Source organism: Apiospora aurea (genome assembly GCF_038362705.1).
Source record: "Apiospora aurea strain CBS 24483 chromosome Unknown utg000008l_segment0_segment0, whole genome shotgun sequence".
Classification (NCBI taxonomy): domain Eukaryota; kingdom Fungi; phylum Ascomycota; class Sordariomycetes; order Amphisphaeriales; family Apiosporaceae; genus Apiospora; species Apiospora aurea.
In genome coordinates, this window is record NW_027117395.1 from 102,373 (window position 1) to 127,260 (window position 24,888).

Here is a 24,888-nt window from a genome sequence, read left to right on the forward strand (position 1 = left end):
AACGTAAATGCTGGCGGTTTGACGCAGTTGGAAAGTAGGAAGTAAGGTATGCAGATACAATAGCTACCCTGGAGCAGCAGCAACTGGTGTCCCACCACCACCAGCACCACCCCCGTAGATTGTATAACTGGGGAATTCCTATATGTACAGCAAACACCTGCCGCTTGGGCTGCGACGGAGACTGCTCCGGCAGCTGCTGTGTGTGCGAGCCCGTCATTGTTTGTCAGAACCAACCAGACTTGTTTCTCCCCTTTCCACCACTCCAAGTCGTCGCCCAGTCACTCGTTTATACGACCTCGCTCGTTCTCCTTAACAAACGGCTAAACCACCACGACCGACAACGGGGACCACCACCGCCACCATGCGCATCACCTCGGCCCTCCTCGGCAGCCTCGCCGCCACCGCCGCCAAGACCCTCCAGCCCAGCAGCAGCGGCGCCGACGACTGGACCAACAACTCGACCAAGCCCATCGAGCTCGTCCCGGCCCCCTGGTCCCTTCACGGCACCGTCTACAGCATCGCCAGCGTCCTGCCGCCCTCCGATCTGCCCGTGAAAGCCTACGGGCCCCTCGAGCGCTCCTCGTCCGCCTACGTGGCCGCCGCCGAGTACGTCGGCCTTTTGGGGATGATCCAGATCATCCGCTACACCGACAGCCCCGTCGGCCCCTACGACGAGCTGCTCATGGTGCCGGGCTACTTCAAGTACCCGCACGTCGACGAGCAGGGCCGCCGGTCGGAGCGGCTGAACCCCTCCATCACCCGCATCTACGTCAGCCAGAAGTACACGGCCAAGAACGGGCGCATGAGTGAGTAGCAAGCAGCCGGCAGGCGTGGTCATCTTAGCAGGAGTTTTTGATGGACTGACATGCCACGCCCCCATCCCACAGACTGGAACATCCCCAAACACCTCGCCAAATTCGTCTGGGCCGACGAAGCAGACGGCAGCACCACCGTAAAAGTCTACCCTCACGACACCACCCCGAACGACGCCACCGAATCCGCCCCCTCCGCCCTCCCCTTCTTCCAAACCACCTTCTCCCCCTCCTCGGCGGCCTCCCCTTCAGCACCGACCTCTACGCCTGGATCGGCATCAACGCCACCCTCGCCCAGCCGCCCCTCCCGGGAAACCCCGACGCCGCCCACGGCGAGCTCGCGGGCACGCAGCAGTGGCGCGCCGTCGTCCCGGGACAGGCCTCGGACCGCTCCAGCCTCGGCATGTTCGACATGGGCCAAGGTAAAAGCGACGCCGTCGGCGACACCGGCAAGAACGCCGTCGGCGACGAGGTCTTTCCCAACTTCTGGCCCGGCATGCCGCGTTTGACGCTCGGCCTGAAAATGGAGAACGCCAAAATCTCCTTTGGCGAGCCCGAAATTTGGGGTTGAAGTTAAACAACAAGAGAAGAAGCAAGGTTGACCAAAAAAATAACACCGACAATTTCACTATTCCCGGGTCGTTCCCTCTTTCTCTCTCTCTCTCTCTCTCTCTCTTTCTCTCTCTCGCTAGGATACATACAATGTTTTTGTTGTAGTTTAGAAAACGCATGGGCCCTCTTTACTTCTGGAGAAACCGCTTTTTGCCTCACAAGTCTGTTTGCTTGGGTATGTCGCTTAATCAATGGCCGTCATCATACCCCTCTCATCCCCTATACATAAGATCATTATACCCCTGATTCCATTTCCCAGTCTCAATTCAATATTCAGTAGACACGTTCCGTTCATTCATTGATCCCGCCGTGCCCAACCGACAACGAGCTCTGCCCCGGCGTCAACCGACTCAGAAGCGATTTCTCCGTAGCGCTGCGCGCAGGCGCCTTGAACATGTCGCGCTCGACGACGTGGTAGCAACCCAGCAGCTCGTAAAGCAGCCTCTCTCGATCAATCGTCCGGCGCAGTCCCACCTTGGCCAAGCACGTCTCCGCCGCCCGAAGCAGGATGCCGTACTCGATGGCCAGCAAAACGGACTCATCCCATCGGATGCGCTCCGGCGCGCCGCGTAACAGAGTCTTGGCCAAGCTCGGGTCCCGCGCCAGTTCCAGGCAGAGGTCCTCGAACATGTCGTGCTCGCGTATAAAGGCCAGCAGCTGCGAGCGCGAGAACGGGGCCAGAACCGCGCCGTGGTGTCCCTCGCGAATCTGCGTCTGCACGCGGATCACGCACGCGATCTCGCCCATGATGTTCGGGCACAGCATTGGCTTGAACGGGAAAATGACGCGGTTGTACCCGACCCGCCTCCTCCAGAGGATGTTGCCAAATACTGAGGTGGCAATGCACGGTATCAGGATGACGTATCCATACCACATGGTAGCACTGGCCAGGGAACCGACAGACGCCACAATCACCGTCACGCCGTAGACGGCGGCGTAGACCTGGTGGTGCCAGAAGCAGCGCCGGGCCCGCTTCAGGATCAGGGGGTCCTTCAGGTGCTCCTCCACGGCCGCCCAGCGCTGGCTGCCCTGCCAGAACAGATAGGCGGCCCAGCCCGCGTTAATGAGGCCGTAGAAGGCCACGAAGCCGTTACCTACGTATCCTGATAACAAGTTGCTCGCGTCAAAGACGCGGCGGTTGGCCCCCGCGGGCGCCATGAGGGTGCCGATGCCGACCAGCAACCCGCCGAAGCCGCCGATGCAATCCATCATGGCTCGGTCGATCAACTCCCACCCCAGCTCGCCGCGGTTGACCCAGACCCACGCCTTCAGGTGCAGCGTGCGCAGCAACGCCTCCTCGTCCCCCCTAATAGACTCGGCTTCTTTCAGTTCAGCGAGCAGGTGGACCCTCTCCCGCCGCAGGAGCTTCAAGTTGTGCCAGCCCTTTATCATGTCCAAAAAGGCAACGCACGACGCCATCAGGATGAGCACGCCGCCGGTGACCATCAACGCGATGGCGTAGGCCGGGACGGGCCGCTGGTTGAAGACGTTGGCGGGGAAGTCGAGGGCGTTGAAGAACTCGAGCCAACCAATGAGGAACATCAAGTCGTTGAGGCGGCGGGTCCGCGTTTCGACGCGATAGGCCTTGTTCTTCTTGCATCCTTTGCATCCTCGGCCTCGGGAGGACAGGACGAGCGACACACTCGTTTCGGTCTCATCGGGCTCGGGGCTCACGATGGTCGCAGCGTTGGACGTCGGGATGCCTTGGCGGACATCGCGGTCGAGGTTGTTGTCTTTGTTGTGATGCATCTGCGCCCTCCTCCTCTGCTTCTTCTTCCTGGAACCGAGGCGAAGTCTTGTCGTCGCAGGAGCATGGCTTGGTCAGCGGGGGAGTGTCGGAAAAGGGATGGACTGGTTGTATTTTGCTGCTCGCCGAGGTGAGAGAGTTCATCAGTTGCGGTCTGGGTCGGTCACTGGAATGTTCCGGTGATGGACATGGTGCGTGTGTTGGTTCACTCAATGGGTCAGGTCGTCAATCGGTCGGCTCGGGAAGACGGGGCGGTCGAGTCGAGACGCGCCTGCTCGCTAAAGAAGGACAACCAAAGCCAAATGGCTCAAATGGCTGGCGAGTTTCGACCTCAGGGCTTGGTAGGTAGAGGAATGCATTGATGCGTGTTTTGGTCTTGGTCCAGTCGCGCTTTCTTTCGTCGGCTTCTGGGCTTCCTTGGTTTGGTGTCAAAGAACCGAAGTTGCATTGCATTGTCCTCGAGGCCCGTCGCTGTTAGCGGCTGGCTGGCTTTGGTGCAGATGATGTCATTTCCCCTGAAGGGCGACTTCTGCCGTCCTTCAATCTGGACTCCTTTGTCCATGTGGATAGAAGAGATAGACATTGCCGATCGAATGGGAGCAACTTGCATCATTCAGCCAGCGAAATCGAGGAGAGCACTTGGGATTCCAAGGGAACCGAGGTCTGCCAAGGGTCAAGAAGTTGTTGTATGTAGGTATTGCTATTAGGTAACCTAGGCTGTGCCGCGCCGCCGTCGGCAGTTGGTTGCAGCGGATCCTGGGGTGCATGCAGAAGTCGCTTCCTTTTTTTTCTTTCGGTTTTCTCTTTTTCCCCTTTGGCCAGTCCGGTCCCGAAGGAAAATAAGTCTCAGCTCTGAGAGGCCAGGCCAAGCCAAGCCTAGCTGCATACAGGTTGGTGTAGGCTGCTTATTGATGGAATACTTCAATGTGCCTACTTACCTACCTACTTACCAAAATCAAGTCGCTGCACGTTACCTACTTCCTAGGTACGGGCATTCTGACGAGGTGCGCAAACACGCGGTCGGGCTGGTTCTGGCGCCACGCAACCGGTAATCTCCTGGTCTTGTCCCAACATTGAGCTCTGGTCGGGGCTTGGCTAGCAGCCGAGAAAAGAAATGGAGATGCCCATCCTCGGGTCAGGAAATATTGCAAATATTCTCAACGGTATGTACAAAAGCAAGTCCGGGCGGTAATGACATTGACAACATTCTCGTTGCAGGTCAAGACAAAGAGTGGACATGCTATGCTGACTGCAGGAATTGTTGGTCTCAGCTGGTTAGGTACTTCTCGTACTTGTAGTACTGGATTTTTCCTTGGAAGCTGGGATGGATGGTGACACATCCTTCCATAAGGCCCCCTTTGGCCCCCTCTCCCTCCGCCCCTCCAGCCCACCTCACATCCTCCTCCGAGGCCACTGCATCCGACAACCGACGGTCCTTGTACGGAACAAGGCAGTCTCTCTCTCTCTCTCTCTTTCTCTCGGCCTGTTTCGAGCTCGACCCAGGAAATAGAGACGACGACTGATACGTTATGTTAGAGGAGGCGCCATAGTTGCAATTACTACCTGCCCACTCTGGCCTTGGATGCAATCTCCTCTTTTGCTCCCACTGCTCCTACTGCTCACCATGTCGCCCTCTGCTCCCACTGCTCGTGCGAATTGAGTGCCGAACCATTGCGACAATGCTCTGGAGTTTGGACATTACCATGATACGCACGGATGCTTTCCAGAGCTTACGTCGGTCGAGGCCAGGGCTGACAGCAGGGTCCTTCCCTGCAGCTGAGACATGGGCACGCGGCAGGGGTGCTGAAAGGCAGAGAAGGTCTCAGCTCCCAAGACTAGCCAAGATCCTTCTTTTCCTCAGCTCCAGTGTTCTGTCGAGTATGTCCAGTGCTCCCAGGCGTGGTTCCGAACCACCCTGTCGGGCTCTCCCAAGGCTAACCTCGATTAGGAGGCCAGCCCCGGCGCCGTTGAGCACGGCATGCACCATACACGAGACGAAGCTACCGTCGTTGGCGGCGCGCCAAGAGTGACTTCTCTGTGTGTGTGTTTTTTGTTTTGTTTTTTTGTTTTTTTTGTTTCTAGTCGGCCTAGAAGCTCGTAGGTCTTCTAGTTCCATAACACAGCTACAAGCTCCCGACAAACCACGTGTTTTGGGCATGTTCTACCTGACCATCAGGAGCTAGAGAGACCCTCCATCAGGTGGGCATGCGTGCTCCCCCGACTAAAAAGGGAATTGCAGGCAAGCGGGAGAGAGTGGGAGAGAGTGAGAGAGAGAGTCGGTAAGTATGCATCACGGGACAGTTCAGGTTTGATATGTCTTGCAGATCATCGCCCATACCAGACCAAGACAAGAATGTCTTTCTCCTCCTCCTCCTCCTCTCCTCCTCCTCTCCTCCTCCTTCGGCCCCACCCCTGCCGAGTATTTCAAGTCCGTCATTGTCAGTCTCTTGGCGTGACAGGCATCGTCCCCATCGCCGCTGCTACAGTGCACGCCCCCGAAGTAACCTCAAGATGGAGCATCTCTCGGCTACTGCTGTATAGAAGAGAGGGGGGGAGGCCTGGAGAGCCAAGCATCACGAGAAGAACCGCGGTCCACGGTGCGGCGTTGAAGGAGAGGGGAGAGGTACTTGCATATCTCCCGTCCGTCTCCAAGACACAGCAAGACTCCGCTCCGCATGATTGTGATGATTGTAGGGGGTTTGAGCTAAAAGACCTTGAGCGAGAGCGTCCACCTCCGTCCCCTCCCTTGCCGGCCTCATCCATCCTCTCTCTTCCTACTTTCTCGTTTCTAGAAGGAAACGGTCGGGCCAGAAGTAGGCCAGCGCTCCTCGTTCACCCCATGTTTAGATTTCCCGATACATCTCCGTTCTTTTCTTGCTCACCACTACTTCGCACTTGCCTCCTGTCATTTTCGAACTATTCGACGGTCTCTGTCTTAGACTGCAATCGCTTCTCCCGGCTCTTTGGTGCAACAGATTTCAGACCGGTCCCATACTCGGCTTTTTTTCGCTTAGCTAGGCTTGCGGCAGTTTGGGAGCCAAAACGACTTTAAATCCCCGGATCGACGTTGAAGTGCAGCCGTGCTTAGGTATTTTTTAAGCAAGGAACGGAACCAACTACAACTCCATGCCAGGTCCTAGCATTCACACTCACCTGTAGTCACCACTTCTCCCACGAAAGGTCTATCCTAGGCGACAACCTACGACGACATTAACAGCAGTATCGTCGGACCTCGTCTCATTATTCCAACGGCAAAACCGGTGCCGGTGCGCCGCAACAACCGCGAAGATGCCTTGGTCCGGGGCCCAGGCACTGTCAACCATGTCCGACAGCATCAACAGCCGAAGTAGCAGCCGATGCAGCAGCCCGCGGAAAGCACCCAAAGACGACGCGTCCAGCCTGGTGAGCAAGACGTCATCGTCGGGGGCGAGGGCAGTAGCAGCGGGAGCAGCACCGCCGGGGGGTCCGTCTCGGGGTCCGTCTCGAGGGGCGTCGGCAGTGGCAGTGGCAGTGGCAGCAGCACGGGCAACGGCAAAGGGGGCAGCTGGACGACGATGATGAACACGAACGAGTCAAGCGGCGACCGGGACCTCTTCTTCGTCTCGCTCAACCCGCTCGCGCCTGTGACGGTGGTGCTTCTGCACGTCATCTTCAGCTCGCATCTCGACTGGGTGCACATCTGGCCCAAGCTGTCCGAGTACCACCTCATCATCCCGGACCTGCCGCAGCACTCGCGCTCGCGGCACGTCAAGCCCTTCAGCTTCGACCTTTCGGCCGACCTCGTCGCCGACCTGATCCGGAAGCACGCCCACGACGGCCAGGCGCACCTGGTCGGCATGTCGACGGGCGGCTACATCGCCCTCGAGATGGTCCGGCGGCACCCGGACGTCGTCCAGAGCGTCTTCGCCTCGGGCGTTTCGTACCTTTTCGGCGGCTGGCAGACCCTGTCGAAGCGGTACCCGAAGGTCATGGCGCTGGGGCTCTCGGCCATGCTCAACACGCCCTCGGGCATGCTCCTGAAAGCGACCGGGTGGGCCACCCACCTGCAGAACGAGGAGCTCCTCCGCGAGATCCGCAAAAATACGACGCCCAACCTGTCGGCCGCGGGCGTCGGCGACACGCACCGCTACGGCCGCGAGCACGTTATCGAGGCCGGCAAGCAGGGCAAGCGCGTCGCCGTCGTCGCGGGCGGCAAGCAGGACCACATCGAGGGCGCGCACGAGATCGGCCGCTTGCTAAAGTCCATGGCCCAGCCCGGCAGCCCCGGCGAGGAGACGCGCACGTTTGTCGTCGATAACGGGATCCACGTCTGGAATTTGCAGCTACCCGAGCTCTTTGCGCAGAGCGTCCGGGCTTGGATCGAGAGGTATCCCATGCCGGTGGGGTTGGAGCAGTTGGAATAGAGGAGAGAGCAAAGGGAGAAGAGGAAGAGAAAAAAAAAAGAAAAAAAGAGAAAAAACGGGAGGAGTTGCGTGTGCGGTTGTGGCTAGACTTACATCTCTGGGATGACTTCACGACTTGAAATGCCTCGCGACGTTCTTGCATTGCATGGGCATTTTTTCCAAAAAACCACTTGGGGCGGCGGTTTCAACTTTTTTCAAATCGTTATGATACCACAGCATTCATCGCTTTTGAAGCTATTTTTCCTTTCTTTTTGTTTTACTCATAGATACCACAGCTACGCTTTCTTGATTTAATAGATACCATTCCGCTTCAGTTGCCCTCTACTTAGTACCGAAGTTGATGTGAACTGGTCCTGAAACACCCACGCATCGTTCGTCATCTTACAGCCCATCCCATCATCGTCGTAAAAGGCGGAGAGAGCAAAGGCCATCATGGAGAGCAGACTGCACCCAAGCCAGACGAATGGTACCTAATTACAGGCGGGAAACCTGCGAATCAAGTTAGGGGTACTGTGGCGAGCACAGCATAGTCGTTACAACGGGAGGCCGCGGAAACAGTGACTGTTCTCTTCGGCCGAGTGAACCCCTCCCCCTCCTGTGCCCCCGAGTCGGAGAGGCACCGAGCCACCGCTGAGGGCGAGGCGCCACTGAGAGATACGAGTTAGTGCCTGGTGATAATGGACCCCTGTCTATTGTGGATGAGGTTATTCCATAGGCTGGGTCACATAATTCGACTAAAGTCGGACCGACTCCCGGTTGATTGATAATGACAAAGAAGAAGGCCGGATTTTGGGGACGGACGGAGAGAAACGAGAATAGCCTGCTTGTCCACGGTATCCATTCCGCTCCGTGCCTTGATCATGTATGGGTTTGTGTGGGCTATACCAACGGCCATTGACATGTGATTTACCCATGCTACGCATCGGAAATTGAATTGCCCCCCATGATGCCATATATACTTTTTCCGAATTACCAAACTGCGGTAGGATGTGGCTGATCCATGGTAGCAGCAGCATTCCCTTCGACGAGGGGGCTTGTGTGTATAGGCACGCGCAACCCGAGGATCCCTCCAATATACACTACCTGGTGGCCGTTACAGGAAGGCAGCTCGCTCCTCTAAAATTGGATTGCCGGGGGAGTAGTCTCACCCTCCCAGCTCCATACTTACTCGCCGCTTGTGATCCGAGGAGATGTCGGCCGCCTCTCATTACGGGCTCGCCAGGAATCCAGAAACCGAATAAAGACGAAGCAAAATGTTAATACCATGACTACTTAGTCGTTGCTTGGAGTTTTCTTCAATCTTTCGTCATAGACGGAAGTGCTCAACACAACGCGGGCCTTGTCTGGGGGATAATATTGTGACACAGAGCAAGAATATATCGAGGCAAAGATAATCCCGCCCTTACCCAGCTCGAGTAAGCCTCCAGCGACAGCCGACTAGGTAGTCCTGTACGACATCCTCAAGTCATCTAGTGAGGATCTGGGAAGGTATAGACGGCCCACCGGCGCTCCTTGAGGTCCTTTTTCAGCCACGCAAACGACCTCTCCGTCTTTCAGGTCGCTATCGAGGTTCGGCTTTTTATTTTTGGTCTGGTGCTGGATGACGACAGCATATTGTTCAAGGGGCCGGCGGATAAGGCGAGCATGGCATATTTTCACCAAGTTCCCATCCTCTCTCTCTGGTTTACGTTGATACACGCCGTTCTTTCATGAGCTCCTCTGTGTCCTAGATCGATGGACTGTTTGAGATTGCAGCGGAAACTGCAAAGTGCGTCAGAGACGTGCCTGCAGAGCCAGCTGAGCGTTCAAAACGCGACACAGTGTCCCGGGCTTCCAGTACTACGCAGATAAGCCTATTCAAACATGATGACTCGTCAAGGCGATGACCGAGGTTGTCGCCTTGAACCTCGGAGATGGAAACGGGGACATAACAACCGCACTGGCCAACATGACTCTTCTTTCCCGGAAACCCCTGTCATCCTACACCCCCCTTCGTATGCCTATAAATAAAGTTACAATTTATCTGTCTGGCCAAGCAGAGGCCTCAACTTGACTTGGAGGCGTCCCTGACGCAGGCGGAAATCCCAGTACAAAGCTAAGGGCCTTTCCTTTCGCCGGAGGGGGCCTAAGTTTTCTGGAAATGCACATGGTGCATCAAGTTTCAAATCCAACGTGCCCCTAACCGTAATGTCTTGACAGGCATTACTTATCGTTCCCTGCGTCGTGCTACTTGGCAACGCAGATGGAGTAGATGTTAATCGATACGAAGGTTTAAGGTGTTCGCAGAAATAAAGAGCAACCCCTGAGCCGGCCCCTGGCAGCCCCTATGCGTCTGGCTAAAATCACACATATTTACGCTTTTCAGCTGATCTAATTATGCTCTTTGTACACTTTGGAAGGGGGAAAGTAGCTGGACAAGCTTGACGCATCCTACCATGTTCTCTGTGTTGCGGTAAAATGGCAGGCGCATGGGAAAATGGGTTGTCATGGTTAATGCAACATGGTAAGGATTTATTTCTCCCTTTTTTTCCTCTTCTCATTCGTTTTCGATGTATATCAAGCACGCTATGCATGAGCCAGATTCGCAGAGAACAAGTGAAGACAAATTGACTGTTCAATGGAACGTTGCTTTGCCCGCATTCAGGATGTTTTTGATAACAGCCTTCAGGGGTGGAAGGTTTCTGCTTTGCGCATACAACGAGTCCGGCCCAAATTCTCGAAAGACTAGCTCATACATCCACGGCACACTGAGTAGCCTGCTGGTGATGCAGCACTCAATTTTAACTCGGTCAAGGCACTCGATGTGTGGCTTGCGTAGAGCTCGGCCAAGGCGTTGGGCGCCTGGAGCTCTTCGAACTTGGTTCAGAAACAGCTTCCCAAGGTGGCCATGGTCAGTTGTCCCTGGCAGCTGGTGGAACTGGCAGTACGACACAGCGAGTCGAGCAGGTCTAGGAAAAGCAGGGCTGTTCCGAGATGGTTGACCTGCACATGGGATTCGGGGCCCAGCGGCCACCATCTGCACGCCAACATCTGGGGGCTGCCGTCGCTAGGGTCGGAACACTCACTGTCTTGGCTTGTATGACGTTGGGCACAGCAATGACAACTCAGATGAGGTCAATTCATCAATACCCAGACGCGTGAATTCCCAACGCCATCCGGCTGAGGGGGAATCTCGGATTTCAGGGTCCACGGGAGGATCATGCGGCGCCTCTGGCTCGAACTGTCGATGGATCCGCTTCCCAATCCATCACGCTCCTCCCCGTCAGCTGACTCCTGTTATCCAACCAATCGCAGCGGTTATTGATCGACGAAACCCTGGCTGTGCATATCCCCCTCTTGCACTAATGTAGGAAAACAAGACCGAAACGTGTGGGCAGCTGTCTGTCGGTACTTTTTCTTACTCTTAGCACTTGGTCGCTTACCTTGGCACTTGGCTGTTTTCTCGCATTCGGCGTGGACCATCTGCAGTTGCCTACTCCGTCTAAACCTTGCTTCAGATTAGAGCGCTTATCGCCCTTGATCAAACTAAAATCTCACTATGCAAGGCGTTTAGCAAAGTGACTACATATATATGTTTTATCGTAACCTTCGCAGATGCCTTGGCTTACCCCTAACGCTTCGCCTTTCCCCCTACTAATTCCGAGATAGACGCGAACGCTTACGAAGAACGAGTGCGAGCAGTGCTTCACGTCATCCCTTTCAACGGAACATAACCCAAGGGATGCCACCGTCAGGCCCACACTAACCTCCTCCGGAAGCTGCGTCCTGATATCGAAAGTCGAGAAACATGTGGCTGCAAATCTGATGTCAGCCACGACACAAATCGTGGGCGTCGAGCCGGGGTTTACCACATCCCGTGCGGAAGAACATTTCTGGGAATCCTTCCGGTACAGAACTACACATAAAGCGCGAGCGCGGGGGTTAACTATCAGACACAGACAACCCCAAGCGGTATTTAGTTGGACTAGCCCGCTCAGGGGTCAGTAGCTGTACTACATCTCAATACTTGCCGCGCAAAAACATCCACAGGTATGCAGGAGCTACGGAACGCGAAATCCTCTGGGACTAGGGGGTCTGGCCGGAAACGTGTGGTGTCGTCCTGCGTGCCCTGCTACATCAAGAAGCAAAAGGTGAACCAGTGGTCGAGCTTATTACCCAGCGGTTGAGGAAACTCGGATGTGAGGCAAAGTGCTGACAGTTCGCAGTGCAATCGCCAATACCCCTGCAACCATTGCACTCGACGTCGGCGGCCAGAGCAGTGCATATATAAAGAGCATGCCGCAAAGGAAGCACATAATGCGGCCTTCATGTCGCCGCCGGCGAGCCGTGGCTCCCCCCAATACGACTCCATGGACGAGACAGACACGGTCTGGTCTTTGACCGAGCTGACCAAAGGCTCGTTCCACGAGCAACACACGACATCTCTGTCAGAGCTATTCAACTACTTCCAAGATAGCGGCAGCAACACGTTGGGATTGCTGCGTAGAGTGGTGAGTGTGTTTACCCCCCCGTTACCGAGTATTCCCAATCTAGGGGCCCGCCCTCCTTGCTCACCTCCCTTTGTTTCCCGACAGGCTGGTTTGGAAAAAGGACACTACGATGGCCAAAATAAGGGTGTCCCGCGCGATATCAGCGACCAGGTCTCAGGCCACCTGGCGCGGATGCCACCACGGCCGGTCCTCAACTTTCTGGTCCAGTTCTTCCTGGCCGAAGTGAACTGGATCACCCACCTGATCCATCCTCCCAGCTTCATGACGCAGTACGACTCCTGGTGGACCAACCAACAGGAACCGGCGACCACGGCGTCTTCGCCGCTGAGCGTGGCCGACATCGACTTCGCGGTCCTCATCCTGCGCATCTGCGCCTACGCGACGCAGTTCCTGCCGTCGGCGTCGTACGCGCTGGACGCGGTGCGCGGGATGCCGCTGGCCACCATCCGGGAGATCGCAGCGGAGGTGGGCAACAGCCTGGAGCGGATCGCGACGAGCCGGAACCCGCGCGGCTCGCTCGTCCGCGTCCAGCACATGTGCTACAACGCGCTGGGCGCGACCTGCGAGAGCCGCATGGGGGAGGCGTGGGCCACGCTGTGCAGCACGATCCGCGTCGCTCAGGGACTGGGGTACCACCAAGAGGCGGGCGGAGCGGCCAGCAAATCGATACTAGCCGGCGACGAGGTGGAGCGCGAGATGCAGCGGCGGGTGTTTTGCAATCTTTACATAGTCGACGGGTAAGTTCCTCCTCTCTCTCCCTCCCTCCCCTCTCTCTCTCTCTCGAGTAATGAATGCGCTGGATTGGTAGGCGTTTGCAGGCAGCTGACAGATGGAGCGTAGGCACCTTGCCCGGCAGTACGACCGGATGCCGATCTTGGTGGACCCCCTCCACGTCGACCACCTGCCGCGGATGCATCTGACGCCCGAGGTAGACCCCGCCAGCGGCGCGCCCGACAACTTCACCGAGCGCCTCCTGCAGGCCCGCATGGTGACTTTCTGGCGGGCCGTCGTGGCGAAAAAGCCGGGCGGCCAGGGCCAGGGCGGCGGCGGCGCCAACAAGGTCGAGTACGACCCGACGCTGGCGCAGGAGCGACACGAGAAGTTCCACGACGAGTTCATCAGCAAACTCCCGCCGGCGTTTGCGCTGCTCGAGCCGAACCGGGAGTGGGACGAGCTGCTCCCCCAGCTGCCCCTGCAGCGCCAGCTCCTCCACGCCGCCATTTTAGAGTCCGTGTGCCACAACTTCCGCCCGCTCCTGCTGCTCGAGCGGGACCGGTTCCTCGCGCTTCCCGGATACAAAAGGGTCTTGCTTCTGTCGCAGGCGCAAGCGCTGGCGGCGGCGGCTATCAAGGTGCTCGATGCCGTGTCGACGCTGCACACCATGATCGGCACGACGTATACGCGCTTCCCCACCATCATATTCCACACCTTTGAAGCGTCCGTTCTGCTTGCCTGTCTTCATATCAAAGGTTTTTTGCTGGAAAGCCCTGTCCAGGACAGCACCGCGCCGCTGCAGGAGTTCCCACAAAACTCCAAGAGCGGCGGTTTGATGGACCAAGACAAGCACATCATCACCCGCGACCGCTGCCTTAGCAAAGCGCAGGCTGCGCTGGCATCGCTCCAGCAACTCGCCAACGTCAGCTTCATGGCCGAGGTGAGCGCAAGGAGCTTGTCTCAGCTGCTCCTACGCGCTGCTGCTGCCGCCGATGCCGCTGCTCCCGGCTCCACCGCCGCTGCCAACACCATGACGACGCCTGTACCAACCCCCTTTGGTGGCGAGCACGACGAGCAGCTTTGCATGTCGGGGATCATGTGGACCGAGCAGATGGCTCTGAGCCAGGACTTCAGCCAGATTATGACGCCCGGGTGGTCATCGTACGGTCCGGGGCACCTTGATTTGATGGGCGGCCTGTTGGATAGGGGGGGAGCAGAGATGGAATGGAACTTTTTGTGAATACTTACGCAAGTCGAATCTGTACGGAATCAGAGATTAGATGACTCAGCCAGTACAACTGACCATGTTTCTTGTGCAAGAATCGATATTCCCTTCAGTTGAGTGTGATGTGACGAAGGTGTGTTCGTATGGCTTCTGTTGGCCTACTCTAGCCAAGACAGCATCTCTAGAAAGACATGTAGGAATCCAATGTCCAAAAGAAGAGAGCAACAAACAGGAGAGAAAGAAAGCAGATGAAAAGCAGAAGAAGAAAAAAAAGCATCTCTGTATCTCGGTATTTGCGTGAGAAGACCAGAACTTAACGGCCGATGACCGCGGTTTCTCGGCCCACGGTTGATTGGTTTGGCCTTGGTATCTCGTCATCATCTGCCAGTTTAGCTAGCCTTACCGAGTGACTATTAACATGCTTAACAGAGTTAGCAAGTGTTCTGACTTTTGCCACAATGGCGGTAAAGATGCCTCTCCAGACACATCTTACGTTCTCATTGCGACGTTCCAGTTACGATGAAATCTGGGCGCATGGCACAGGGTGTGATACAATGGTTTATAGATCAGGTAGAAAAGGTCGACTCTCCGCTGTGTCAGATCTTCGTTGGCCCCTTCCCTTGCCTCGGGGCCGTTTTTCATCGGCTCTGGATCTGGCTTGCCGACTACCACGTGACTCGAGATGTCCTCCTCTAAGCGCGGGCGCGAGTTCGACCGCTCCAACTTGACGGGCGACCTGATGGCCGATCTTCTCGAGATATCAAAAAGGAGCAAACAGCAAAAACATACAACACCGAGGATTCCCAGGTCGTCACCGACCCTAGTACTAATTCGGCTCTCTGCTGCTTATATATGGGAGAGCGGACGGGATCCCTAGTATTCAGCAGGATGTGGTCGTATGTGGAAGAAAGGTCTTCTTCGGGGCCTCATATTCTCGTTTTACCTTGTAGGGGCTAACTGGAAAATATGAGGGAGACTGTCGAGAAACCCCTCGACTTAGTGGTAGGCGGTACCTAAAGCCTAGAATGTCCAGGGGATGTTCAGGTCCCTCTTCCCCGCATTGGTTATTCCTGCTGCACCTGCCGACGGGTCCTGCAGGGCTGTCCTATCATACCGAGGCTAGCACATCCGTCAAACCATAACGCAGGTGTCCTAAGGGGGCTCATGAAGAACAGAAATCTCTGGTAGAACAAGAGGGCAAAAGCCCCCTTGGTGTTGGTATTGGCTTGCAGTGTGAATATAAACCATGAAAGTGTGGCCTATCGATCCTTTAGTCCCTCGAAATATGAGGCTAGAGGTGCCAGAAAAGTTACCACAGGGATTAAACTACGTAGTCCCAGGCCTGTGTGACAAGCAGGCCTAGTCCGGTGCGTCCTGATAACGTTTGGGCGCATTGCTGTCGAGGTAACGCAGCAGCCGTACAATAAAGTAACGGCCGGGCAAAACACCTAGATGCGGGAAATTTTCGCGAGGTTAGCAGTACGGTTACATGGGGTAGCACCCCCTATAACGCCCTACCTTACGTTGTTAAGGGCTCGTAAAAATCTACTAAATAGAGATAATCCGCAGCCGACTGGGCTTAATGCCTCCGGGGGCTTCCCCCAGTGGTTAAGTTCGGCCGTTTAACGCTCGCTAAGGTGTTGGTGGCAGGCAGGCCTACTTGCCTGCTGTTTAAGGTACGAGCTACGCCTACCGGAGACGGTGCTGTCGGTTAAAGCCCTACGTAGGGAAGAACCGATGGGGCAGTGCATATGTATATTATCACGCTGTTGCGCCAAGCGGGCCCGTCGGTGACGGCGATGCTTCGCGGCGAGATGTCGGCCATTATGTAAGTCTTTTAAGGGTTGGGGGTTGGGGGGCTGTTAGAAGGTCGGTCCTTGAAACTTAGGGCAGTGCGGGGGAATTAGGGGACATCCTTAGGCGGGTTGGCGAGGTCAGCCCCTACGGGCCACTGACAGCAGACGTTATCGTTAGGATATGGCCTGATGCTTCAATTGCAGGCGACCGAGGTGACGTAAAGAAACTCCAAAACCCCGAATGCGTTGGTGCAACCCCTCTTCGCCGTTACATTTGTATGTGGACTTTTACATCCTCATATCGTTTTTCCAGTCCCAATCTCTTGATTGTACCGTAGTGCAAGATCAAATGCTGCATAACATCGTCGGCTCCATGTCGCGCAGCACTCTTCACCTGCCGCCTATGGTCGCAAATCATTGCATGTAGACAATACCGCCCCTGCAGAGCTCGCGAGCCATGTCGTCGAGTAGCCAACAACAACACCACGGCAAGGTCACAGATCCAGCGGCGGACGAGGGTGACGTGGCGCCGACCTTGAAGAAGCGCGAGGTCGCCGCGTCATTCCTCTTCAGAAACGTCCTAGATGACCCCGGAAAAGTCCAGGTCGCGCTTTTCAGGCGCAGCGGCGCCGTGCGGACGTACCAGCACAAGCTCGCCCCCATCTCCGGGAGCGTGGAGGAGGACGATGCCAACGCGCTCGCCACCGCTTTCAGGGAAATCAAGGAGGAGACCACTCTCGGCCCCGATTCCATCGATCTCCTGCGCGAGGGCAAGCCGTACTCCTTCGTGGACGAGTCAATCGGCCGCCAGTGGACCATCCACCCTTTCGCCTTCGTCCTCAAGTCGAGCGCGGAGGAGGGCGACGGCAAGGGCGAGGAGACCGGCATCGTGGTCGACTGGGAGCATGAAGGCTGGGAATGGTATGACCCGCTCCTGGTGAGCGACTCGGATGAGTTCGGCGGCGTGCCAAGGCTGCTGGACAGCCTGCGGCGCGTCTGGCCTGCAATCGATCTCGGCGCCAGGGCCGGAAGCACCCTCACCGTCGGCCTGAGCCGCCTGCAGACCGACCACGAGCGCGGCGCCCGGCAGCTGGCCGCCCTGGCCGTCTCGTACCTGACGAACGTCTTTGTCGAGGGGGATTGCTCCATGGACGACGGCTGGTGGGCCCGGATCCGAATGGCGGCCTGGCATCTCTGGAAGAACGGACGCGAGAGCATGGGCGCAGCCATTGCCAGTGCCCTGGTCACGGTACTCAGCCGGATCGAAAGCGAGGCTTTGAAGCCTGGCGGGACAGTATTCGAAAGGAGTAATCGCGTTTGGGCTGTTATGGACGAGTGGCGTGAACAGCGAGACTCGATAATATCCAAGGTTCAGGCCTCGTTTGTGGACCTCGTCCGAGATCGCGTGTTATCGGAAGGACCCTCGGAGAAGAAGAAGCTAAAAGTCTTGACGCTGTCGTCCAGCTCGACCATCTCGAGTTGCCTGTTGCAAGCTGCCACTGCTCTGGACGTCACTTTGGATCTTCGAATCCTTGAGTCGAGGCCTTTGTGCGAGGGCGTGACCATGGCATCGAAACTCGTCGCCGACGCTGACCACGAGAAGCGCGTCAGCATTACCGTCTATTCTGATGCTTCCGCCGCTCTGGCCTCCGAAGACGTAGACATGGTGCTGCTGGGCGCCGACCGGATCAGTTCTGCAGGCGACGTCTCCAACAAGACCGGCTCGCTCCCAGCGGTGCTGAGCGCCAAGCACGTCTCGCCCAGCTCGCGCGTGGTCGTCCTGAGCGAAGTCGACAAGATCGCCGGGCCCGGGAATGCCAGCGATCACGCGGCAGAAGAGAACGATGCGATCGAGTTGACGAGAGGGTGGGAAGGTACCGTCAAGGGTGCAGATGATGTTCTGGCGGCATCGTATTCTACGGAAGCAGCCGGGAGCGGCGACGACAGCCCCCGAGTTAAAGTGAAGAATATCTATTTCGAGTGGGTTCCGGCGCGTTTGATTGATGCGTACGTTACCAATGAAGGGGTGTGGTCGAGCGACGACATGCGGAAGAGATCCGACTGGGTTGGGACGGAGATAGACCGGTTCTTTGGCGATCTCTAAGTGCCCCTACTGGATGTTCATGTTTAACGAAGTCCTTCCACTGCTTCTGCTTGTCTATGGAAATCCGTACTACTATCTCTTCTAGAGGTACTGAGATATGGTCCCCTCGACGCCGGGTTCCTTATAGTGGTTTTGAGCCCGAGTTTCACTGAACTCGGGGACTTGCAAGGGTCGGGCAGAGAGGGGGCTATTTTTAACCCCCCAGCTGCGATTCAACCCCACTAAGAAGACCCTGGAATTGTTTCTACCCATGCGCTTGGGTGGGCCTAGAATCGAATTGTCAGGCCATTTTTTGTCAGGTCATTCTCCAATTCCAAAAGTCTGCGGGTGCGTGGTTGCCAACAACGACCCCTCTAAGGTTAAAGATAGATTTCTTTCTAATATTTTAACCTTCAACCCCCCAAGACTTCGCTTTATTAGCAACGCGTTCGTTTTGTGCTTGGCCGATAACCGTCACCATGCCGCCCAAGAAGGTCGAAGCCGTCACGGACAATGTCGTTGCTTTCGGAAGGGTTCGCAAGAACCTCAAGATGGGCTGCGTTGGTCTGCCCAACGTGGGCAAGTCGAGTCTTTTCAATCTGCTGACCGAGCAGAGCGCCTCCGCAGAGAACTACCCATTCTGTACCATTGAGCCCAACGAGGCGAGATGTGCTGTTCCGGACGCCCGATATGTAAGTCGAGATATGCTGTAGAAACCTCCTGCTCGATGGCGGAAAATGACCAATACCTACAGGACTTTCTTTGCGACCTCTGGAAGCCGCCGTCCTCGTACCCCGCCTATCTCCAGGTCACCGACATTGCCGGCCTGATCAAGGGTGCCTCGCAAGGAGAAGGGCTTGGAAATGCCTTCCTGTCTCACATCCAGGCCGTGGACGGCATGTTCCACATTGTCAGAGCCTTTGACAACGATCAAGTTCTGCACGTGGATGACTCGATCGATCCCGTCCGGGACCTGGGTCAGTCCAGAGTCCAGCCAAGCCTCTCAAGCTGACGGAAGCTAATCTGGCCCATATCTTAGCTACCATCCAAAGCGAGCTTTGCAAGAAGGATCTAGACATTCTGCAGAAGCAAATCGTTGCCGAGGAAGCGCTCGTCAGAAAGGCAGGTGGCAAGTACAAGATGCTACCGCTCTTCACCGAGACCACGACCAAGATCCGAGCCGTAAGCCCAGAATTCTCAGCCTCCTAGGTTCCGCCTCATAGTCGGCTCCGCCCGTTTCTGTATGCTCACGCTTCGTGAGATAGATGCTGGAAAATGATAAGCCAGTCAGGGACGGAACCTGGACGCCGGCCGAGATTGCCCTCATCAACGAGAAGATCCAGCTCATCACCACCAAGCCCGTCATCTACCTCGTCAACCTGACCATGAAGGACTACCTCCGGCAGAAGAGCAAGTACCTGCCGCCCATCGCCAAGTGGGTCACCGAGCACGGGGGCATTCCCCGCGACATCATCCCCTTCTCCATCGAGTTCGAGGAGAAGCTCCACAGCATGAAGGACGACCCCGACGCCCAGGCCGCCTTCCTCAAGGAGAGCAAGGTCAGCTCCAAGCTGCAAAAGATCATCACCGAGGGATTCACCAAGCTCGGCCTGCAATACTACTTCACCGGTATGCTCACACACCTTGCCAACAACCCCTTTGGTGTGATTTCCGCCCGCACTGCTGATTTGTGCGTATAGCTGGCGAGAAGGAGATCAGATGCTGGACTGTCCCCAGGGGCTGCCTAGCACCGCAGGCTGCTGGAGCCATCCACAGCGACTTTGAGAGGGGTTTCATCAAGGCCGAAGTGGTCGCCTACCAAGACTTCCACGATCTCTGCGAAGGCGCCAAGTCCATGGCCCCAATCAAGGCGGCCGGCAAATACCGACAAGAAGGAAAGTCTTATGTAAGTACCCACCCATCCTCCTCCCGAGCGATGCAGTAGCTGATTCTTGCTTTCTCCAGGTTGTCCAAGACGGAGATATCATCCACTTCCAGTTTAACGTTTCAAACAAGAAATAGACGTGGCATTTTGGGACCGGCAGCCGTATGAGGTCGGATCGCGAACAGTGCAAACTGCTAGCCCATTCAACCTAACTACCAACGACAGATACAGAGTCGGGGACACCTCGACCGCGAGAATCCGTGGCATGGCGTTCCATGATAAGGGAACTGCCATCACACTCGACGCTTACCGCTTATGAAAACCGAGAGGCTTTGAGTAGGTACTGGGATAGACAAGGTGGCAAAGGAGTACGAGAGAGCCTGCGTTTAGGGCAGGGCGTCGACCTTATAAGTCGACCACCCGGGAGACCTTTGGTAGACCAGGGTTATTGATCTATATACCTAATTTGTCCTTAGCTGACCTACGTGTCTAGGTCGCAGGGCAGCCAGGGTTTGTCCCGCCTCGAAAGCGTCCATTGGGCGTGTAGTACATATACACTGCTGATCCTGCTGGCGATGGTGGTGGCAACAGCGCAAAATCATCGTGGTTTCGTTAAGGCCAAGAAAAATAAAAATAGACAGAAATAGAAAGCTAGGGCTAAACCGTTGCTGTTGTGAATGATTTCGCCGGTTCTCATATGGAGGCTGTTTGAACTAGTATGCTACGGATTAACACGGGCAAGGCCGGGTGGTACGTCACTCGCCAGGACCTCCTTTTCGGCGCCGGAACACGAGATGCGGACCGTCATGGTCGGCCGTGGAAATGTCAAACAGCTGGTACTCGCCCGCCCTGCGCCTGGCGCCATCTTTCCTGCCCGGGCGTCCCTCCCCGACCTGACCCAGCTCCCCGGGCGCCTTTTCAAAGTCGAAGCGCCACAGGGTCTTGGCCACCGTCAGGCTGATCTCGAGGTACGCCATGCCCTTTCCGAGGCAGCCCGCCTCGCCGAGCGAGAAGGGGGCAAAGGCCTTTCGCATCGTCGCGCGACTTGCCTTCTGCTCCTGCTTCTGCTCCTTCTCTCTGCCGTTTGCATCCTCGTGCTCGCCCTCCTCCGGTTCCGGTGCGAGCCATCGTTCTGGCTGGAAACGGAAGGCGTCGGGGAAGTAGGCCTCGTTGTGCATCAGGCAGTACGGATTCACCCCCCACGGTGACGCCGGCGGGGATCACGCGCCCGTCGACGACCAAGGGGGGCTCTGTAGAAGGAGCTTGCTGCTCGCGCCAGAAGGTCCCGAGGAAGGGCGGCGACAGGCGCAGGGACTCGTCGATCACGGCGCGCAGGTATTCGCACGCGGAAAGCCCCGGACCGCTCCGTATGTCGCTTCCCGAGGAGAATCTCGTCCGGATCTCGGTCGCGAGCTTGCGGTACGAGTCGGGATTGTGCGACAGGTAGAAGAAAACGGCGCTCAGGGCGGCTTTCAAGGTGGTCCCGCCTACATAGTGAGGGGGAGCGTAGGTAAGTGGCGCTGCATGCCTGAAGACCTGGTTAGGAAAGGGAGAGGGGGGAATAACGCACCGGCCGGGATTATGAAGACGGCTTCCGCCCATAATTCACTTTTGCCAAGGCCCTCTTCTTCCTTACTGTACGTGCTGTCTGCGCATATGGAGTAGAAATCGTGCTTGGCGTCCTGCGGAAGCTTCATTCGAGCCGCGATTATCTTGCGCACTATTGACTGGAAGACGGCACCGTTTTCCCGGTTGAGCCGACGAAGAAGTGGCCAAGTGGTTGAGAGGGCCGGCCATGTCACTTTCCTCAAGAGTCAGAAGGGCGCCAGTTTCTGTACAGAGGGTCGCCCCTCGGGAAGGATGAGCGGCGGCGTCAACTTACCGAAAAGGCTGACGAGGAAGTTCATGGAAAGCATGGCACGGGGGAAGACGCGGTTCGCAGTCTCGGTCTGCGTACGCAACGGCTGCCCGAAGACGAGCTCTCCCGCAACGTCGGCAGTCAGACGCTCGCACAGCGGAGTCATGTTGACGGGCTCTCCTCCTCGACCAGAACCGGCTAACTGGTCGAGAAAAGTGTCGATCTCGCGGATCATGGTGGGTTCGAAGACGCGCAGTGAGCGCTCGGAAAGCATCCGCCCGTAGACTTTGCGCTTCTGGCGGTGGCGCTCCTTGTCCAGGGTACCGAATATGTTGTGCTGGGGATTGAACTGCGAGTGCCGGTAGATCTGGGCCTTGTTGGTGGCCGGATTCAGATAGATATCTGGGACAGTCAGTTGTCAACACTGCAAGCCCCGAACCTCTCGCACCACTTCCTTCCAGCGGACATCTTTCACCATTGTATGCTGTCACTGTGTTGAATACCAAGCGATTGGGTGCTGGCCTGAAAGCCGGACCTGTTGTTCAAGCCAAGCGGCTAAGTATTGATTGATGCATTTGAGGATGAGACTGCGAAGGACCATACCATATTTGCGGTGCCCATCATACGTGGCGAGATGCAGTCTCTTCTTCACGGCATGGTATCCTCCATACGCACCAGTGAACTTGGCGAGGAAAGGTCCCGGGTAGTTCCTAAGGGGGTGAGACACGAGTTGGTAACCGAGAACAAGTAGCGGCTGGAAGGATAACGCCACGGGTCAGCCAAGCGCAGACTATGGCATTGCGGAGGAGGGCATGTCCACGTCGGCGGCGAGTATAAGGCAGTTGGTAGCTGGATCCCGGCTTCCCTAGGAGCCTTGGAGCCTAAGTACATGTCGGTACTGAACAGGCGCTGCCCCGCGGGGAATAGGCGGCGCACCCCGCACCCGACCCTGCTGTAGCTTCAATTTAGGGCGTCCGGTTACGGGCCAAAGTTTTTCTTACGGCATTTTCACGCCAAAGGAACCAGCGCAGCGCAGGTCAGCACAGCTCATCTTGCCATCAACTTACCTAGTCGTTGCGAACAAGCGAGGCCACGTCTGTCGTTTACTCAATACACATCACCAAAGGCCAACCAGTCAACAAAGCCAATCAAAGCCAAGATGGGCTCCAGCCAAGGCGACGAGATCAAGATCCACATCGAAGCACTGGTCGCCCGGCAGCTGGAGCGGTCCCCGATCTACGCCCTCACCCTGTCCGCCGTGCGCATCGTGTCCGCCACCAGGGGCCGCGTCGTGGCCCGGACCGTCCTGGGCAAGAACCACATGAACTCGTCCGGCGGCCTGCACGGCAGCGTCTCGGCCACCATCGTCGACTGGGCCGGCGGCATGGCCATCGCCACCTGGGACCTGCGCGACAAGACGGGCGTCTCGATCGACATCCACGTGCGCTACCTGGCCTCGGCGAAGGAGGGCGACGAGATCGAGATCGCGGCCACGGCGGACAAGGTCGGCGGCTCAGTCGGCTTCACGTCCGTCGTCATTTCCAAGGTGGTCGACGGCGAGGCGGGGCCCGTCGTCGCGAGCGGGACGCATACCAAGTATGTCAAGGTTCGCTGAGCTGGGCTGGGTTGGCGACACCATGGCGACCCCCAGGAGAGACACGGAGACGGAGACGGACGACAACAGACATTCGACATATACACCGACCGACTTGTATCATCTCACTAGATGTTCATGAAAGGGCTGAGGCGCAAACGTGTTGGAACTCATACAATGCCAGCCTGCGGCGAAAGGCAGACCGATAGACATTTCTTAGAAATAGACGACCTAATGAGAGACCTCGGATTCTCCAAAGGTGGCCGATCCATTTGCTCGTTCATAGTGTCGACGTCGTCGGGACGGCGGCAGCCGCCGAGGTTCGCGACGAACACCGCTTCCTCGCCCCGGCTCACGGAACGGACGTCGATGACGAGCTTCTACGACCCCCCCCAAGGGCGGCACGGTTGACGGCGGCTTGGGACATTTCAGGCCCGTGCTAGCGCCCGTCACCAGCACGGGCTTGTCGGCAAGGAAGAAGATGGGTAATCAATCAAGTCTCTTGCTGGGCTAACCTACCATGTAAAGTACTTATGTCCTACGCTACACAAACACCCCAAGAGAAACGGAAACGCGAAAACGAAAGAAAGAAAGAAAAACAAAAAAAACGGTTACCGGCGTGTCGGGGAGCCCCTTCCTGAGATGATGATGGTGTGGTGTGTGCCACAACCTCATTCCTTCTGGCATCGAGATTGGGATTGGCCATAGCTCATCACGGACCATGGCTCGAGAGTACCGTACATATGTATACCCCAGCTACCAGCAGTGAAAGAACGGCAGCTTGTAAATCGTACATGGCCTTCGTCTTGAATATTTGACCGGTATTCTTGCACGGGGCTCCATTGGGGGGGGCGGTGACGCTGGAATCGTTTGTGCTAGGTAGGCACTACACATGTATGTCAGCACGTTATGGAGACCGCAATATGAAAGAGCCGACACTTGCAGAAAAAAGCGGTGGCCGTAAGCAGTCAGCCCAAACTGAAACAGGCGCGATCGACGGGGGCATGCAGAAAATAGACGTCCTGCTTAATAGGCACGGCTCTTGGCCAACAGCCAGGGCAGCACAGCAGCAGCCAGGGCACCAACCACACCACCCCTCAGCCTCGACGTCTGGAACCGTCTGTGTATGACGTTGAGGCCGAGGGAGATGGCTGATTAGAAGCTGCGCGACGAACGAACACTACAACGGCAATACTCAGTCGACGTATCAGTCGCCCATTGAAGGCCAGCAGGATGTGCCTTGCTCACTGGGACATGCCCAGTCTGTTCGAGCGATCAGCCGCCCTCATCGCCCACAGTGTGCCATGGGTGAGAACTGTAGGAGTATTCACGAAAGCTGAAATGACCCCGGCACCCAGAAGCACACGACACTCCTCTCCCGAGCCCGTCGCGTCTCCACAAAGAAGGCTTGGGCCGCCAGCTAAGTGGTCCACGGCGGGAGTCGGTGGAGATGCCGCGCCGCTGAAGGATCCTAATAATAATAATGTCGAGAAAATACCCCTCCGGGCCCCCCCTGCTAGGGCTGACTATAGTACGCAAGTGATAAGCGCCTGCCCGGGATGCTTCTGGGGGGGCCATCAGGCCCAAGCAACAAAGCCTCTAGGGGCCCATGAAAACGACGGGCCAGCCATCACCTCATTGGATCTGTCGTCCGCAGTTCCCTCTCACA

At 56.7% G+C, this 24,888-nt stretch overlaps 8 protein-coding genes across 8 annotated transcripts; 6 read left to right on the top strand and 2 right to left on the bottom strand.

Moving 5' to 3' along the window:
* Window positions 1-361: 361 nt before the first annotated feature.
* Window positions 362-1,383, top strand: PG986_011513 (uncharacterized protein; the record flags this gene model as incomplete). Its single annotated transcript, XM_066847735.1, has 3 exons — window positions 362-806; window positions 888-1,048; window positions 1,111-1,383. 3 exons carry the CDS (start codon window positions 362-364, stop codon window positions 1,381-1,383), a joined length of 879 nt encoding a protein of 292 aa, XP_066694431.1.
* A 332-nt stretch (window positions 1,384-1,715) lies between these two features.
* PG986_011514 (uncharacterized protein) lies at window positions 1,716-3,173 on the bottom strand (the record flags this gene model as incomplete). Its single annotated transcript, XM_066847736.1, has 1 exon — window positions 1,716-3,173. The coding sequence occupies one exon, from the start codon at window positions 3,171-3,173 to the stop codon at window positions 1,716-1,718; it is 1,458 nt and encodes a 485-aa protein (XP_066694432.1).
* A 3,552-nt stretch (window positions 3,174-6,725) lies between these two features.
* On the top strand, window positions 6,726-7,574 carry PG986_011515 (uncharacterized protein; the record flags this gene model as incomplete). Its single annotated transcript, XM_066847737.1, has 1 exon — window positions 6,726-7,574. The coding sequence occupies one exon, from the start codon at window positions 6,726-6,728 to the stop codon at window positions 7,572-7,574; it is 849 nt and encodes a 282-aa protein (XP_066694433.1).
* A 4,307-nt stretch (window positions 7,575-11,881) lies between these two features.
* Window positions 11,882-14,018, top strand: PG986_011516 (transcription factor sol4; the record flags this gene model as incomplete). The annotated part of the gene is made up of 2 exons (XM_066847738.1): window positions 11,882-12,801; window positions 12,905-14,018. 2 exons carry the CDS (start codon window positions 11,882-11,884, stop codon window positions 14,016-14,018), a joined length of 2,034 nt encoding a protein of 677 aa, XP_066694434.1.
* A 2,238-nt stretch (window positions 14,019-16,256) lies between these two features.
* On the top strand, window positions 16,257-17,903 carry PG986_011517 (uncharacterized protein; the record flags this gene model as incomplete). Its single annotated transcript, XM_066847739.1, has 1 exon — window positions 16,257-17,903. The coding sequence occupies one exon, from the start codon at window positions 16,257-16,259 to the stop codon at window positions 17,901-17,903; it is 1,647 nt and encodes a 548-aa protein (XP_066694435.1).
* Window positions 17,904-18,361: 458 nt separating this feature from the next.
* Window positions 18,362-19,904, top strand: PG986_011518 (GTP-binding protein; the record flags this gene model as incomplete). The annotated part of the gene is made up of 6 exons (XM_066847740.1): window positions 18,362-18,574; window positions 18,637-18,859; window positions 18,922-19,064; window positions 19,148-19,511; window positions 19,583-19,788; window positions 19,848-19,904. The coding sequence occupies 6 exons, from the start codon at window positions 18,362-18,364 to the stop codon at window positions 19,902-19,904; spliced, it is 1,206 nt and encodes a 401-aa protein (XP_066694436.1).
* Window positions 19,905-20,522: 618 nt separating this feature from the next.
* PG986_011519 (uncharacterized protein) lies at window positions 20,523-22,676 on the bottom strand (the record flags this gene model as incomplete). Its single annotated transcript, XM_066847741.1, has 6 exons — window positions 20,523-20,903; window positions 20,956-21,287; window positions 21,338-21,568; window positions 21,650-22,027; window positions 22,229-22,335; window positions 22,627-22,676. The coding sequence occupies 6 exons, from the start codon at window positions 22,674-22,676 to the stop codon at window positions 20,523-20,525; spliced, it is 1,479 nt and encodes a 492-aa protein (XP_066694437.1).
* A 108-nt stretch (window positions 22,677-22,784) lies between these two features.
* PG986_011520 (uncharacterized protein) lies at window positions 22,785-23,240 on the top strand (the record flags this gene model as incomplete). Its single annotated transcript, XM_066847742.1, has 1 exon — window positions 22,785-23,240. The coding sequence occupies one exon, from the start codon at window positions 22,785-22,787 to the stop codon at window positions 23,238-23,240; it is 456 nt and encodes a 151-aa protein (XP_066694438.1).
* Window positions 23,241-24,888: the final 1,648 nt, after the last annotated feature.